Here is a 14462-nt window from a genome sequence, read left to right on the forward strand (position 1 = left end):
AGAAACTTGGTAGATGATAAAGGCTCCTCATTTCACCCGGGCTGGCCTTTTAGAGGCATTCTCTCTAAAGCAGACTGTGCCCCTCTCAGGGATCAGAGGCTCTGCTCCTGGACAGCAGGGCCTGAGGTCCGCCTGCCTGGAGCCTGGCCCTCAGCCTGCAGCCTGGCCCTCAGTGGGCCTGGAGTCCGTGTCCATGTCTGTCAGGTGGATTGTGGTCTGCCCACCCAGGTAAGGGGCCGTGGGAGACCACAGAAAGCAAAAGTGCTGCAGAAACATCAGGAACTGGTGTCCAGTGCGAACCCAGGGAGTGTCCATCTGCTGCCACCTCACTGGGTCACCCCTGCTGTTGTGAGGCTGTGGCCCTCGTTCAGGAGGCCAGCGCAGCAGGCCCGGCCCATGGAGACACCTACCCTCAAAGAGGTTGTAGTCAGCCCGTCGGCAGAGCCAGCCGGCCCGCACGTAGAAGGCATCCACCACCACAGCCAGCAGCTTCCGGTACTCTAGGCACCCCGACAGCACCTCTAAAATGAATGCCTGCTTCTGGGGGCTCAGTGTCTAGAAAAGAAACAGCTGGGAGGGGGCCAGGGCCAGGGCCAGGCGTCCCCTCTGTGCCAGGGGAGAGCCAGTCAGGGCACCTCTCCCAGAGCAGGTGGTGAGCCCACGGCAGACCCCAGGATGCGGTCCTCCAGGGGCTCCTGGTAGTGACAGCGAGCTGGGGGCCCAGACAGAAATGAGCCATTCAAACCAACAACCCCAAAGGATGAAGGTGTGATTTCATGTACAGGAGCCCTGGGAGGAGCTGGATCCCCAGGACAGCACATGGGGTGAGGGGAGCCGGGATGGGGTGAGGCAGGCAGCTGGGGTTTCACAGGGACAGTTTGGGTGGGGAAGATGAGGAAGTTCTGGCGGTGGAGCGTGGGGAAGTGGGGATGTATTAACACCATCAAACCCCGTGCTTTACATGGTTAAGGTGGCAAATTTTACACCACCTTAAAACAGGTAGGCTTTACCACAATGAAAGAAAAGGGCAAACTCTTATAAAGCGTTTCAAATGAATTATTAGAAAAGTAACCCCAAAGAAAAAGAGAACGGTAAGGGGGCCTCTGTGGGACTTGTCAGGTGTGCCAAGCCAGGTGAGGAATTGCCAGGAGCAGGAGGGATTGCACTCTGCTCTCCGGGGGTAGGGGTGGGGGTGGGGGTGGGAGGCAGATGCCAAGGAGCCTTTCCTGCAAACATCCTGGGAATACGTTTTGGGTAACTTTACACCCTGTTCCTGTTCCCTTTAACCCAGCAATCACACTTCTGGGAACCTAAGGGAGCCCTCCAAAATGCAGGAGATACCCACACACTAGAAGTTTAGGGCATTTAATAAAACTCTTTAAAGCTTTTTTCCCCCCATTGTCTGCCTTGTTATGAGCTTGAAATGTCAGCGGTTTCTGCCTGTGTCTGGCTGGCCTTTGCCATTTGGCGATCCCGTCGAAACTGAGGAGGGCCCTAACCGAATGTGCTTGAATGTCACCCTTGCACAGCTCTTTATGCTGAAAGACAAAATGTTTTCCCTTGCTGCTGGACATACATTCCAAACTTTTCAACTTTAGGAGAAAACAAAAAACCCCGTATCTTTCTGCATTAAATTTTAGACTAGCTCATATATGTTGTATTAAACCTGCCATATCAATTGTAATGTACAGATTTTGCAAATACTATGCTGTATGTGATGCCCAACTGTATCCGCAATGTACATGTAATACATTCACGCCCAATAAATGTTTTACTTCTTTCTGAAAACAAAAAGAAGTTCAAGGTAAAGGGAGAAAGTAAGAGCCTAATTTTAACCAGGGGCATGGGGGGTGCTGTCTCCCATCGCAGGGGAGCAAGGCACCCACAGCCGTGATGCTCCTGCAGAACTTAGAATGTGGCCACAGGACAGATAATGTGGGATGAAGCCCGGGTGTTCACCTGGCCCCTGACAGGTGCAAAGCATATCAAAATCAACTCACCTGCAGAGTTGTTAAAAAATTTTTTTTACCAATATATTAGATACATTTTGGTATCTCATTTTATTTTGCATTTTTAAAGAAGATTTTATTTATTTATTTGGCACACAGAGAGAGAGAGAGAGAGCACAAGCAGGGTGAGCAGCAGAGGGAGAGGGAGATCCCAGGACCCTGAATTGGGAAGGCAGCCGCTTACCCCACTGAACCACCCATGAGCCCCTTATTTTTCATTTTTTTTTTTTATTATCAGTGAAATTTTCATAAATTTACTGGATATTTATTTGTACTTTTGTGAATTATCAGTTTATATTCTTGGCTAACTTTTTATTGGGATGATATTTTCCTGAATTTTATGAGCTCTTTATATAGTGAGACAATTAACATATTCATTAATATGATAGTTATTTTTGTGAGTTTGTAATTGGTCCTTTAACTTTGCGTATTTTTTGGCACAGAGGTTTCTCTTTTTTTTTTTTTAAAGATTTTATTTATTCATGAGAGACAGAGCGAGAGAGAGGCAGAGACAGGCAGAGGGAGAAGCAGGCCCCATGCAGGGACCCCGACGTGGGACTCAATCCTGGGTCTCCAAGATCACACCCTGGGCTGCAGGCGGCGCTAAACCGCTGCGCCACCAGGGCTGCCCGGTTTCTCTTTTTTCTGAGGCCAAATCTATCTTTTCCTTCATGGTTTCTTCACCTGTTTTCAGAGAAATGGGACCACCTGAGGGGTCCTGGAAAAGCCGCAGGACCTGGGAGAGCCTCTGTTCCCATGCGTGTGGTGGGGGCATCTGTATGTTGTCTCAGCAGACAGTGTCGCTCCCCCCGCATCACAGGGGCTGGAAGCCCGAGGATCATGTTCTTCTGTGGGTTCTGCCTCTGTGGTTCTGGACACAGCTTGGTCCTGCCCTAGGAGAGCCAGCAGGGCGTGAGAGACGACTCCCCTCTTCCTTCCCCGGCAGAGGTGACAGATATGCCATAGGTGCTGCACAGCGTAGCCCTGGCTGTCCCAGACTTGGGTTCTGAAGCCTTCCCCACAGCTCCCCAGCTGTACTAAATCCCTGGCTCCTCCCAGTGCCTGGTAAGGGCCCAGGTAGTTAGGTTCTCATGCTAATACTCTCCTGTGATGCCCTCTGCTCTCAGGCTCCATTGCAGGCTTCTGGTCTCCTCAGTTTTGGCATGTTGGGGTGGGGGGCTCAGGGTCCATTCCTCCCGCCCAGTTTCTTCACTCTCTGCACTCACCCCCTGGGGCACCTCATCCAGTGGCAAGGCTGAAAACCTGCCCTTCCCAATGTGTGTCCCCAGCCAGCCTTCCCAGACTCCCAAAAGCTCTGTCTCCACCTGTTCCTCCCCCCATCTCACCCCCTGGTTTCTGCCTGAGGCCAGCCTCCTGGGCTTTGCCCCAACCTGCCCCTCCCCAGCCTTCCCATCTCATAAGCACAACCCCTGCTCCCAGCTGTCCAGACCAGACCCCTTGATGCCTCCCTCTGCCTCCCACCCAACACCTCACGGGTGGGCCAGGGGAACCCAGCTGTGCTCTGGCTTCTCCTCTTGCCTGTCCTCTATTTCCAACCTGGCCACCAAGTGAGATCATGTCTGTCCTTCTTTAGAACCTTCCAGAAGGAGTCCTTACAGCGGCCGGTGAGGCCCTATGGGGACTGCTCTGGGTCCCTCTGAGTTCTTACCCAACCATGGTTCCACTCCAGCCCCACTGGTCTCCTTCTGCTTCTCCAGCATTGGAGTGTCCCCTCTAGGCCTCTGTGCTGGCTGTTCCCTCTGCCTGCAATGCTTGTCCCCACACACTTGCTCCTTCACTCTCACTAGGTCTTTGCTCAGGTGCTCCCTGACCTCCCCACAGTCAGATGCTGGCCAGCCGTCTCACCTAGCAGCACACACTGGCAGTTATTCGCGCTTTCCTGCTAAAATGTCACCCTGGTGCTCATGAGGGAGGGAAGGGGACGTCCTGCCTCCACGGGATGTACAGATTTTGCAAATACTATGCAAAGGCTGGGCACACATGGGGTTTCCTTCCACGGTCAGCTTTGGTCCCTGCAGGCAGGCTTCTGCGCCAGTTTCCCCCTCATGGCCCTCTGACCCCCAGACTATGCCCACACCGGGCACGCTTTGTCCAGCACAGCCCAGGGATCTGTGCAGACAGGTCAGAAAGCAGTGAGTCAGCGGGGCCAGAGCCCAGGCTGCATGACTCTGCAGGATGCCTGCCCACAGTATCCCCCCTGCCCCCATCTCTGAGGCTCAGACAACAGTGACTCTGCTTCTCATGAATTACGTCCGCGTTTGGGAAGTGTGAGTATGTATTTTTAATAAGGTCAGAGCCTTGAGCCCGAGGCTGGAAGCCCTGATGCTGTAAGTCCCCAGTAAGGAGGTCAGGCAGGGCTGCATGGGGCCCGGGGCCTAGAACACATAGAACCATGTGGTAAATGACACCCTGCCCCATGGGGGAGGCTGGGCCCAGGGCCAGGTCCTCACTGCTAAGGAAGGTCAATGTAGCTGGTCACAGAGAAGAGACTGAGGCCTGATGGGGGTCAAAGGGCACTGAGCTCCAGACCACTTCCTTCTGGCCAGACTGGCAGAGGATTGCTGAGGCTGAGCTGGCCGGGCTTTCTCCAAAAGGAGGTAAAACAAGGGCGGAGTTGCAAAGAGGGCCCCAGTACCAGAGCTGAGCCTTAGCCCCAAACCAGCCTCGGTCATGGAACCCAGAGGGTGGTGGTTACCCAAGGGCCTCTGAGTTTTCTGATACCATGGCCCTTGGCCAGCCCCCAGGGGGGCGGCAAGCCTTTGGGTAACAGTTTCATGGACAGTCCTGAGAGATGGGGGGCCTGGGGCAGAGGACTCAGAGGCCTGCAAAACTGCCCACCATCAGCAGCCCCTGTAGGAGTTCCCAGATCCAGCTTGTCTGTCAGCACCACAGAGTTCAGGCAAGTGAGACGGGGGCCCAGGGCAGGAAAGGGGCTGGGGTGCATATTTCAGCACCATGCAGAATACCTAGGGTCCCCTGCTAATCTGTGACGCCAAAACCAAAGCCAGGGGAAGAAGCAGAGAGAGAAAGCTGAGGTTGCCAGATGTTGACATAACCCCTCCTCCATTCTTCCTGCCCAACAGAAGAATGCCATCTCATCATGGTTGGTATGCTCAGTGAGAACTTTTTCCAGACCCCTGCTGATAGAGCCATGTAGCAAATGGCTTTTTTTTTTTTTTTTTTTTTTTATTCAGGAGAGACACAGAGAGAGAGAGAGAGAGAGAGAGAGAGAGAGAGAGAGGCAGAGACACAGGCAGAGGGAGAAGCAGACTCCATGCAGGGAGCCCTACGTGGAACTCGATCCCAGGTCACCAGGATCACGCCCTGGGCTGAAGGCAGCACTAAACCGCTGAGCCACCCGGGCTGCCCGCAAATGGCTTTAATCAATGAGATTTAATGGCTAATTGTCAGGTGTGGCCTCCAAGAAAGCTCTTAGAAAGTTAGGCAGATTCACCTGGTACCTGCCTTATGCTATTTGCCTTTCTCCTCTTTTTACCTGGGATATGGATGCAATGCTGGAGACAGGGCAGCCATTTTGTGGCTATAAGACAAAGGTATATTCTAAGGAGGGCCAAGCAGAGAGGAAGGAGAATGTATTCCTTTTTTTTTTTTTTTTTTTTTTTAGGAGAATGCATTCCTAATGACACTACAGAGCTGCTGCGCCCACCCTAGACTGCCAGTCTGCAGAACGCTTCTTATATGAGCAAAGATATCTCTAATTTTGTTAAGCCATTACTTTTCTGGATTTTTTTTACAGCTGGCTGGCCACATGGGCCTCTGGGAGTGTGTGGTAGGGGAAGGAGTGGCCAAAGGCAGCACTCAGCATTCATCCCCCCTACAGGAAACTCTCAAGTCCACCATCATGGTGCTCAAATGAGATGATATTTGTTCCAAAGTGAGATTACCTGTGGGGAGCAGATGAGGAGTGGTGCAGGGAGGAACTCCTTCTCATCTCCATCCCTCCTGAGGGTCCGGCCAGGGAACACAGAATAACCCAGGCTTTCGGGCCAGTGCAGGCTGCTTGCTGACCACAAGCCTGGTTGCTGGTACCATCACCCCCTCCCCCTTCCATCCCTCCTCCTTTCTTAGCTCTAGTCAGGCCCTCAGCGCTGCTGTCAGGTCGCCTGGAGGCTGTCATCTGGAGAGGCTAGACCCCCATGTCTCAGTGCCTACACCCACAGTGGCAAGGAGGGATCCCTTTCTGATCTATAGATCAATCTGCAGAGAGAAAGTCAGTGTGTCCTTTCCCCAGTCGACAAGTCCTTGGACCTTTCCCCACCCTTCAGTCAGACCTCCTCTCCACCTGGTCCCCGGAGCCCAGCATTCTGGTAGCAAACCTCAGTGTGCCAACCTGGCCCCTCCATCCTTGGCCTCCCCCAGGAGGCTCCTTGTCTGAAATGTCCTGGGGCTGCTGTAACAAGTTACCACAAACTTGGCAGCTGAAAACAATAGGGATGACAGAAGTCCAGAACTGAGGTGTTGCAAAGTCGGTGCCTTCTTGGGGCTCAGAGGGAGAGTTCACGCTGTGCTTCTTCCCAGCTGTGGGTGGCTGCGGCAATCCTGGTGTCCATAGCACACAGACGTATCACCCTAACTCTCCTCTGGGGTCACATGGCCTTTTTCCTTCTGTCTCTTTGTGTCCAGAGTTTTCTTTTCTCATAAGGTTTCTAGACACTGGATTTGGGGCTCAGCCTAAATCAAGGATGATCTTATTTTGAACTTCTTAATTATATCTGCAAAGACGGCATTTCTAAATGAGGTCACACTCACAGGTAACCAGCAGTTATGACTTCAACATATCTTTTTTGGCACCAATAAACCTGCCCTCCACCAGAAGGCGGGTCCGTTTGTGTGCGGGGTCACTTTCTTCCAGGTGAGTCTTGAGCCTTGGTCTACCAGAAAGCCGTGGATGAAACCAATTTTCTGATGGCTGGAGGCAAGACTGTGTTGTCCCAAGTGCATTAGTCTCCAGCACCACCTGCCTGGACTCAAGGTAGACATTTGAAAGGATCTAGGAGAACCAGTGAGTCAGAAAATGCAGCGGGGGATGCCTGGGTGGCTCAGCAGTTGAGCATCTACCTTTGGCTCAGGTCGTGATCCTGGGGTCCAGGATTGAGTCCCGCATCAGGCTCCCTACGGGGACCCTGCTTCTCCCTCTGCCTGTGTCTCTGCCTCTCTCTGTGCATCTCTCATGTATAAATAAAATCTTTAATAATAATAATAATAAAAAAAACGCAGCTGCCTCTCCACCTGTGTGAGCGTTAGGGCCCCTGTCAGGGACCCAGAGTAGAACCCAGCGCTTGGCTGGCATGTGGGCCTCCTCCCCACAGACACGCACACATGGAGCATCACGGCAGGACTTGCCAGTAACGATCTGTTAGTTGTGGGGGAAAGTGCCCCCCCCATTTGTTGTAATGAACCCAACTTTCTGTAATGGTGGTTACTGAGAAATCAAGACATTAACTGTGTGTGCTGAGCAGTGTGGGGGGAGGAAGCCTCGGGGGGACAGGGTCCTGAGGACGCAGCAGAGGCACTAGGGAGCCTGTTTGGTGTCAGAAGGTGGGAGATTCGGGTGAGGTCTCTCTTTTAGGACGAGAGTAGCAGCAGCAGTCATGGCTGATGGCAAATACGTTTGGCCGGCGTATGGGGGAGCTGCCACAGCCAAGCCTGAGCAGCAGAGGGGCCAGGCTGCAAGGGGGCACTAGGGAGCTGGTTCTGGCTGGGGACAGAGCATAGTGGCCTGGCCTCTGGCTGTCCTCATCACCTCCCCACTATGCCTAGGGTCTCAGGGCAAGAGCTCAAGAGAGGGGTGCAGAGTGAGGGTGGGGAGCGCTCCCCAATCCCTGCCCAGTCCCTGTGGATTGCCCAGCCCAGCTAGCGGAGTGAAACTGCAGAGCAGGTCCTGGGTCAGCAGTCCCAGGCTTTCTCTTGGGGGAGAGTCTCTGGTTCCTGGAACCCCTCCAGCCCTGTGTACACTGCCCAGTGCCCCGGGCCCTTCTGCAGGCCACTCCCACCCACCCTGTCCTCTGTCCAGGTTTCCAGGCTGCTGTACCACAAGCAGGAAAATGCCCTCCCACACCCGGAGGGAGAGGGAGTCCACCTGTGGCCTGGGGCCTGGCAGAGGCCACGGCTGAGCAGGTAATGGGGCCAGAGGTGGGGCCTGGCCACAGCTGCCTCTCCAGGGGCAAGCACCCTAAATAGCTCACAAGGGACCTGGGAAAGAAATGCAAGTGTGGCAGCAATTAGAGGCAAACCTCCCAGAATTAGTGGCCGCAGCCCCTTCCAGTGGATGCAGGTGTTCTCCTGCCACTGGATGGCAATGGGCAGGCAGCAGGCCCGGTGGCAGTCCTACAGCATTTCCCAAGGTGGACCTGACCCCCTCCAGAGGCTCCATCCCCCAGGGCCCATGTCTCAAAGTCCTGAAGGCAAGACCCCTGCAACACATGCTCCTCGGGCTCCCTGAGCACCCACCCTTGATGGATGGACTGATGGACACATGGCCAGAGTCCTGGATCCCAGGGAGGCCTTCAAGGGCTGTTGAGGTAGCAGGAGGTACTACAGTGCACGGCTCCCTTGCAGGCCCTCCAGCCCAGCCAGGGGGTGGGGACCGTGTGGGGGCATAGGGATGGAGCTGGGCAGCTGGGGGGAAGGCCCCTTATTTCTTCCAGGTGTGGGTCACAAGATGAAGGAGCTGAGGGCTCCTGTGGGCCATGCTGCCTTGGCCAGCCCCTGACTCTGTTGGAGGTTGGTCAGCTCACTGGCTGCCCATGCAGAGCCTCCCTGGGGAGGAAGCTGACTCTTAGCTATCTTCAGTTTTGGAAGATACTGTGCAGATATGTCCCGGGTCACGGTGCTGTGGTTTCCTCTCACGAGACTGGTCCAATGCGTATTCTGGATGCCAGGAATGCCTCTTGAGGTAGAGGGGTCCCAGCCCTGAAGGGCTCCCTGGGAGACACGGCAGCCACCATTGCCACATACAGTGACGTTGAGCATGCCCAGCCTTTGGATGGCGAGGCACTAAACCCACAGCCTCTCCCCAGGTGGGAAAGAAAGCAGCTGTGAGGAAGGAATTTGATGTTGTTTTGCTAGAAAGTAACTAGCTATAGGACATGTGTTGCTGGCACGCCTCCCAGCAGGCCCAGAGCTGTCATGCTAATCCTACCTGCAGGGAGGTAGACGCAGCCTCCAGGAACTGCTCAGGAATGTCCTTCTCAGGCTTAAATTTGTTCAATTGCTCAATGACAGTTTCAATGCATTTTCCATAGTAGGCCATCTTCCCAGAGCAGGAGCCTAAAAGAAAACCACTCCAGGTCATGCCCTCCATGACCTCTAGGCTATCAGCTCAGCAGGTGGCGAAGGCAGCCACAGAACACTTAACAACAGATGGGCCATCCCCCCGGGAGCCTGGTGCCTCTCACAGTGAGGCCTGCTAGCTGTGGTGACCCCGGGCCTGCTTCCTGGACTGTGTCCCTGTAGGCCTCTACCACCTGAGAGGCCTAGGCTGGCCTTGGGGAGCTGTCACCCACAGCCCCTAGAGGCTCCCAGGCTTCCCCCATGTAGCCCCAAGCCCTACAACTGTACACAGGTGGGGATGAGCCCTGGGAGGGGAGGGGGGCTCTGAGCATCTCAAAGCCCAGCTGGGGTTCAGTGACTGTTTATATAGCAGGTTTTGCCCAGAGGGGTGGGTGACGTGATCCTAAAAGGTTGGGGCGAGGAGAATCCTCAGGTCACCAGATTCAACACCCCCATTTTAAAGACAAGGGACCCAATACCCAGAGAGGTTGCATAGTCAGATATGTGGTCAGACCTTGTATGGGCACTGAATGTTCTAGAAACATACTAGCTCTAGGAGACCAGTTTGCCCAGAGACCCTCTCCGGGAGACCTCGGAGAAGCTGCTTGGGGTGGGGCTGGGGCCTAGGAACTGGTTCTAACAGGGAGCCCCCAACTCACCCTTAGAGGGGAGTGTCCAGGCCAGCAGAGGTTCCTCCCTACCTGCCTCTCTTGTTCAATGCTACCAGAACCCCTGCTGGTCCTTCCAGCACCCACTGTTGGCAAAGCCAGGCTGCTAGTGCCCTGGGGACAGTGGAGGAAACTCCCCTCCCAATAAGGTGGAAGGGCTCCAGATAGCAGCCCCCAGACCTAGACCCCCCCACAGGATGGAGACTGAGTGGAAAAAAAAACACTGCATACACTGTCCCTGGGGTCCCTGGGGGGATGACGCAGTCCACTGGCTGAGTCCCCCAACTGCTTTAAGGAGTGAGGGCCAAATGCCACCAGACATGTCTGAGAACCGCTGGCATGAATCACTGGAACAAGCCAGCAAGAGGAAGAGCAGAAGCTGACAGCCGGTAAAGCCCAGAAACAACACGCCGCTTCCCAAAGATGAGCGATACAGTATCCAAGAAACGAGGAGTATTGGAGGAAAACAGAGTTCTTGGAAATTAAAATATGGCAGCAGAACTACAGATAGAAATAGAAGAGGTGGGAAGTTAAGCTGAGAAAATCTCCCAGAGAGCATAAAAAGATGAAGAAAGGGGCACCTGGATGGCTCAGTAGGTTAGGCATCTGCCTTCAGCTCAGGTCAGGATCTTGGGGTCCTGGGATCCAGCCCTGCGTCGGGCTCTCTGGTCCTTGGATTGAGCCCCGTGTCGGACTCCCCACCCCATGGGGTGTCTGCTTCACCCTCTGCCTTTCCCTCCCTCTCTGCCCCTCCCCAAACTCATGGGCTCTCTCTCCTTCTCTCAGGTAAATAAAATCTTAAAAAAAAAAAAAAAAAAAAAGATACAGAAAGTAGGAGAAAAATCCCCAGAAAAGCAGGGAACCACTGCAAAGGGTCTAAATGCCAATTAACAGGTGCTCCAGAAAGAGAAGAGAGGCATCATGTGATAGGATGTCCCCCAGCTGAAGGATGGGTTGGTGTCCCTGTGGACAGGGATCCCAAGCACCTTCTGTCACCAAGGGAGACAGAAGCCTAGGAAGGGACCAGAGTGTGGAGTAGCCTTGGATTCCCCTGCAGAGAGAGCCCAGGAAGCAGCAGACAAGGGACTCAGAAGCAGGAGAATTTCCAGGAAGGTGACAGCAGGTGGCAGGCCAAGGACCCCAGAACCAGAGCACAAGCTCCAGCGGCCCTGCACCTGCTTGGGGTGGGGCTTCCTGAGTGTATTTTCCTTCATACTCAGGGAATGAGGCTTTGACACCTGCCTTGGTCAAGGTCGGGATCAGTTGGGGTCCTTTCCCCTCTGCTGGCTGCACACCTGGGCCCCGCACCACCCAGCTCTGCAGGCCTAACTGGGGCTGTCCCCTCAGGGGCTGCTCTGGGACCCAGCCCTAGCTGGGCAGGAACAGATGCCCATGGGAGCCTCTCCTGTGTGCAACCAGGAGAAAGTCCTCTCAAAACAGGAAATGCACTGAAACTGGCTTGAAGCTGTGATACCTAGCACAGCCCTGGAAACCCAGCCTCAGGAGGGTCTGGATTCGGAGACCAGTCAGTGGTTCTGCAGAAACCAGGGCAAACTGCAGGTGGCAGCAGCGGAGACCCACAGAGGATTCTAGTGTGAGAGTCCCTATTTCCCCATCAGGTCTTGTCCCAAAGTGCACATGAGCATCAGCACTGAGTGAGCTAGCTACTGGCATGGCCTGGATGCTGTGGCTGCCCCAGCGGCAACCTAGAGCCACGTGGGCCCAGGAGAAAGGACCAGGGACTGAGGCGGGGACACAGGCAGGGCGCAGGCAGGGGCGCAGGCAGGGCACAGACAGACCTCGGGAGGCTATGCATAAGGTGGAGCTCGAGTCCCACGGCTGCTAGGCCACTGAAGATGTGTGGCTTGGCCTATGTGAGGGCAGCAAATCATGACCCCTGCAGCCTGGGCCCGGGCCTTGGTGCTCCTCTGGGTGGGTTGCTGCCCTGCCCCACTCCTCGTCCTGCTGTCCTAACCCTGGCGATGGCGTCACTGACCACACAGAGGGCCACTCAGGGAATCTCTTTACCGGAGGCAGCACTGAGGGGTATGTAGCCAATTCTTTTTCCTTGGTATGGGGATCTGCACTCCAGGGAGCAGGGTCTGCCTGGGTCCCGGCTCCGAGTGAGTCCTCCATGGGGCCTGGCTTGCAGACTGCGGGAATGTCAGGCCTCGGGGTCCCTAGAGGAAATATTGACCTGGAAGAAGTCCTGGAAAAGACATATTTTCACTGCTTGCAATCTTCACCCTAGCAAAATCTGATTTTCCTCAGCCTAATGCAGCTAATGGACAAACGGACATTTTATTTTTTTAAGTAGGCTCCATGCCCAGCGTGGAGCCCAACATGGGGCTTGAACTCACGACTCTAAGATTAAGACTTGAGCTGAGACCCAGGGTCAGATGCTTAACCAACCAAGCCACCCACATGCCCTGTGTCAAAGGGACCTTTTAAAGGGCACTGAAAGCAGTGGCCACCCCTCCTGACATCAGAGGATTTGCTGGGCAGGATGGAAGCCTCAAGGCTAGAGGGCTGCCTGTGGCCCCTGGGGATGAACCACTCATAACTGGTTACTTGTGTTCATGCAAACCCTTTCTCCTGGGCCCCATGTCTGACAGGCTGTGGGACATTTCTTGGTGAGGATCACCCAGTCTGGCTGCACCAACTGGCCATAAACCCACTCACCAGTTCTCCCAGGCCTGGCCCTCCAACTTTTTTTTTTTTTTTTTAAGATTTTGTTTATTTATTCAGGAGAGACAGAAAGAGAGAAAAAGAGGCAGAAACACAGGCAGAGAGAGAAGTAGGCTCCATGGAGGGAACCCGATGTGGAACTCGATCCTGGGACTCCAGGATCACACCCTAGGTGGAAGGCAGGCACTCAACTGCTGAGCCACCCAGGCGTCCCTGGCCCTCCATCCTGTAGCACAGTCCTGGTCTTTCCAAGCAGGAGGACCCAAGGCTTCTGGCCCGAGGCTCTGGCAGGTGGGCTAGGTGGCAGTGCTACCCTCTGAGGTGAGTGAGGTCTCAGGTCAAGGGCATCTGCTGCCACTAAGAGCCATTAACAAATCCCCCTCAGCTCCTGGGGGACCCAGCAGGGCCTCTCCAGCATGTCCTGCCCCTTCACAGCCTGGGGTCACAGTCCCAGGGGCCCACTTCCTGCTTGCCCTGCTGTACCCCAGCTCTGTCTACCCAGGCTTCTCACTGGCTCACAAGCCTCTTGACTTGCATCTCCTGAACCTTGAATACTTAGTCCTCTCTGTGGTAAGCTCCTAGGCATTCTGCAACACCTGGTGCAAATAGCAGCGCCTGCAGAGCCGGCCTGCCTCCTCCCTTAGCTCTTCCCTTCTCTGAAATCACCCAACTTGTGTGATGCCCCTGTGAGCACCTGGCGTAGGACCCCACTTTCCTGCCTCTAAGTCCCGGCCCTTCCCCAGAGCTGGCCCCTGGCATGTGCCGCAGACACATCTGTGGGATGAATGATGGGATGCAAAACTGCGCAAAAGGGTCGAGTACCCTAACTGGCTCTTAGTTTTTTGTTTTTGTTTTTTTAAAGATTATTCATGAGAGACAGACAGAGAGAGAGGCAGAGACACAGGCAGAGGGAGAAGCAGGCTCCATGCAGGGAGCCCAACGTGGGACTTGATCCCGGTCTTCAGGATCACACCCTGGGTCTTCAGGATCACGCCCTGGGCCGAAGGCGGCACTAAACCGCTGAGCCACCGGGGCTGCCTGCCTTAGTTTTAATCTGAAAGATAGCTTTGACATTCAGATATAGACCTATCCAAAGACCACATTAACACTTTTTTAAACCTTCGTTCCCACAGATCCTATAGTTCAACAGGGTTCAGTTTTATTGTTTCACCTAATCGGAGAATAATTGATACCACAACAATGTTTACTGAGCACTAAATGTGGAAGACAACAGACCCTACAAGGGTTTAGGCTCCCTAGCCCCAAGGAGGCTTTCCTGCCTGTGGAGCGCCAGGTCCAGGCTGGTTCTGAAGCTTTCCCAACACCCAACAACACCTTGGGGTGAGCCCTAACTGGGTGAAAGGGGCACCGTGTCACCATAAAGGAAAATAATATTTACACATTCCAGAGCTCACAGGGAAAGGACTGCAACTAGTGAAGAGTCTCTTTATAGAAACGATGTTAAGGATGTGGTTTTTTTTTTTTTTTTTTTTATCCCTCCCACTGACCATCACTTGGGGGCGTTGCCTTGGGGGATGGGGTCTGGCCCTTGACTCTACCTTCCCGCATCGTCTGGAAACACAGCTCTGATGGAGAAACACATGTGGTCAGGAAAGGGCTCCCTCCTGCACCTGATGTAGGTGCTGCTCCCAGGGCGGGATGGGGATGACTTCCCTGCCCTCCCTCCTGTCCTGGAGTTGGAACCTTCTGAACAAAGGATGCTCCAAGAGGCCCTTTGGTGATCTTGCAAGTCCACAAGGAACATGAGAACCGCCCAGGCCCT

At 54.3% G+C, this 14462-nt stretch overlaps 2 protein-coding genes across 6 annotated transcripts in view; one reads left to right on the forward strand and one right to left on the reverse strand.

Moving 5' to 3' along the window:
* ZFYVE28 (zinc finger FYVE-type containing 28) overlaps nt 1-14462 on the forward strand; it is a 159244-nt gene that overhangs the window by 27136 nt on the left and 117646 nt on the right. The window lies entirely within an intron of this gene.
* Nucleotides 1-14462, reverse strand: part of CFAP99 (cilia and flagella associated protein 99) — a 40441-nt gene that overhangs the window by 22776 nt on the left and 3203 nt on the right. For all 5 annotated transcript variants that reach the window (XM_077876257.1, XM_077876224.1, XM_077876234.1 and 2 more), the window contains exons 2-3: nt 9193-9320; nt 411-555 (exon numbers count right to left, since the gene is read on the reverse strand). In XM_077876257.1, coding sequence (XP_077732383.1) covers nt 411-555; nt 9193-9303 — 256 coding nt within the window. In that variant the 5' untranslated portion in view covers nt 9304-9320. The remainder of the gene's footprint in view (nt 1-410; nt 556-9192; nt 9321-14462) is intronic.

Source organism: Canis aureus, chromosome 2 (genome assembly GCF_053574225.1).
Source record: "Canis aureus isolate CA01 chromosome 2, VMU_Caureus_v.1.0, whole genome shotgun sequence".
Lineage (NCBI taxonomy): Eukaryota > Metazoa > Chordata > Mammalia > Carnivora > Canidae > Canis > Canis aureus.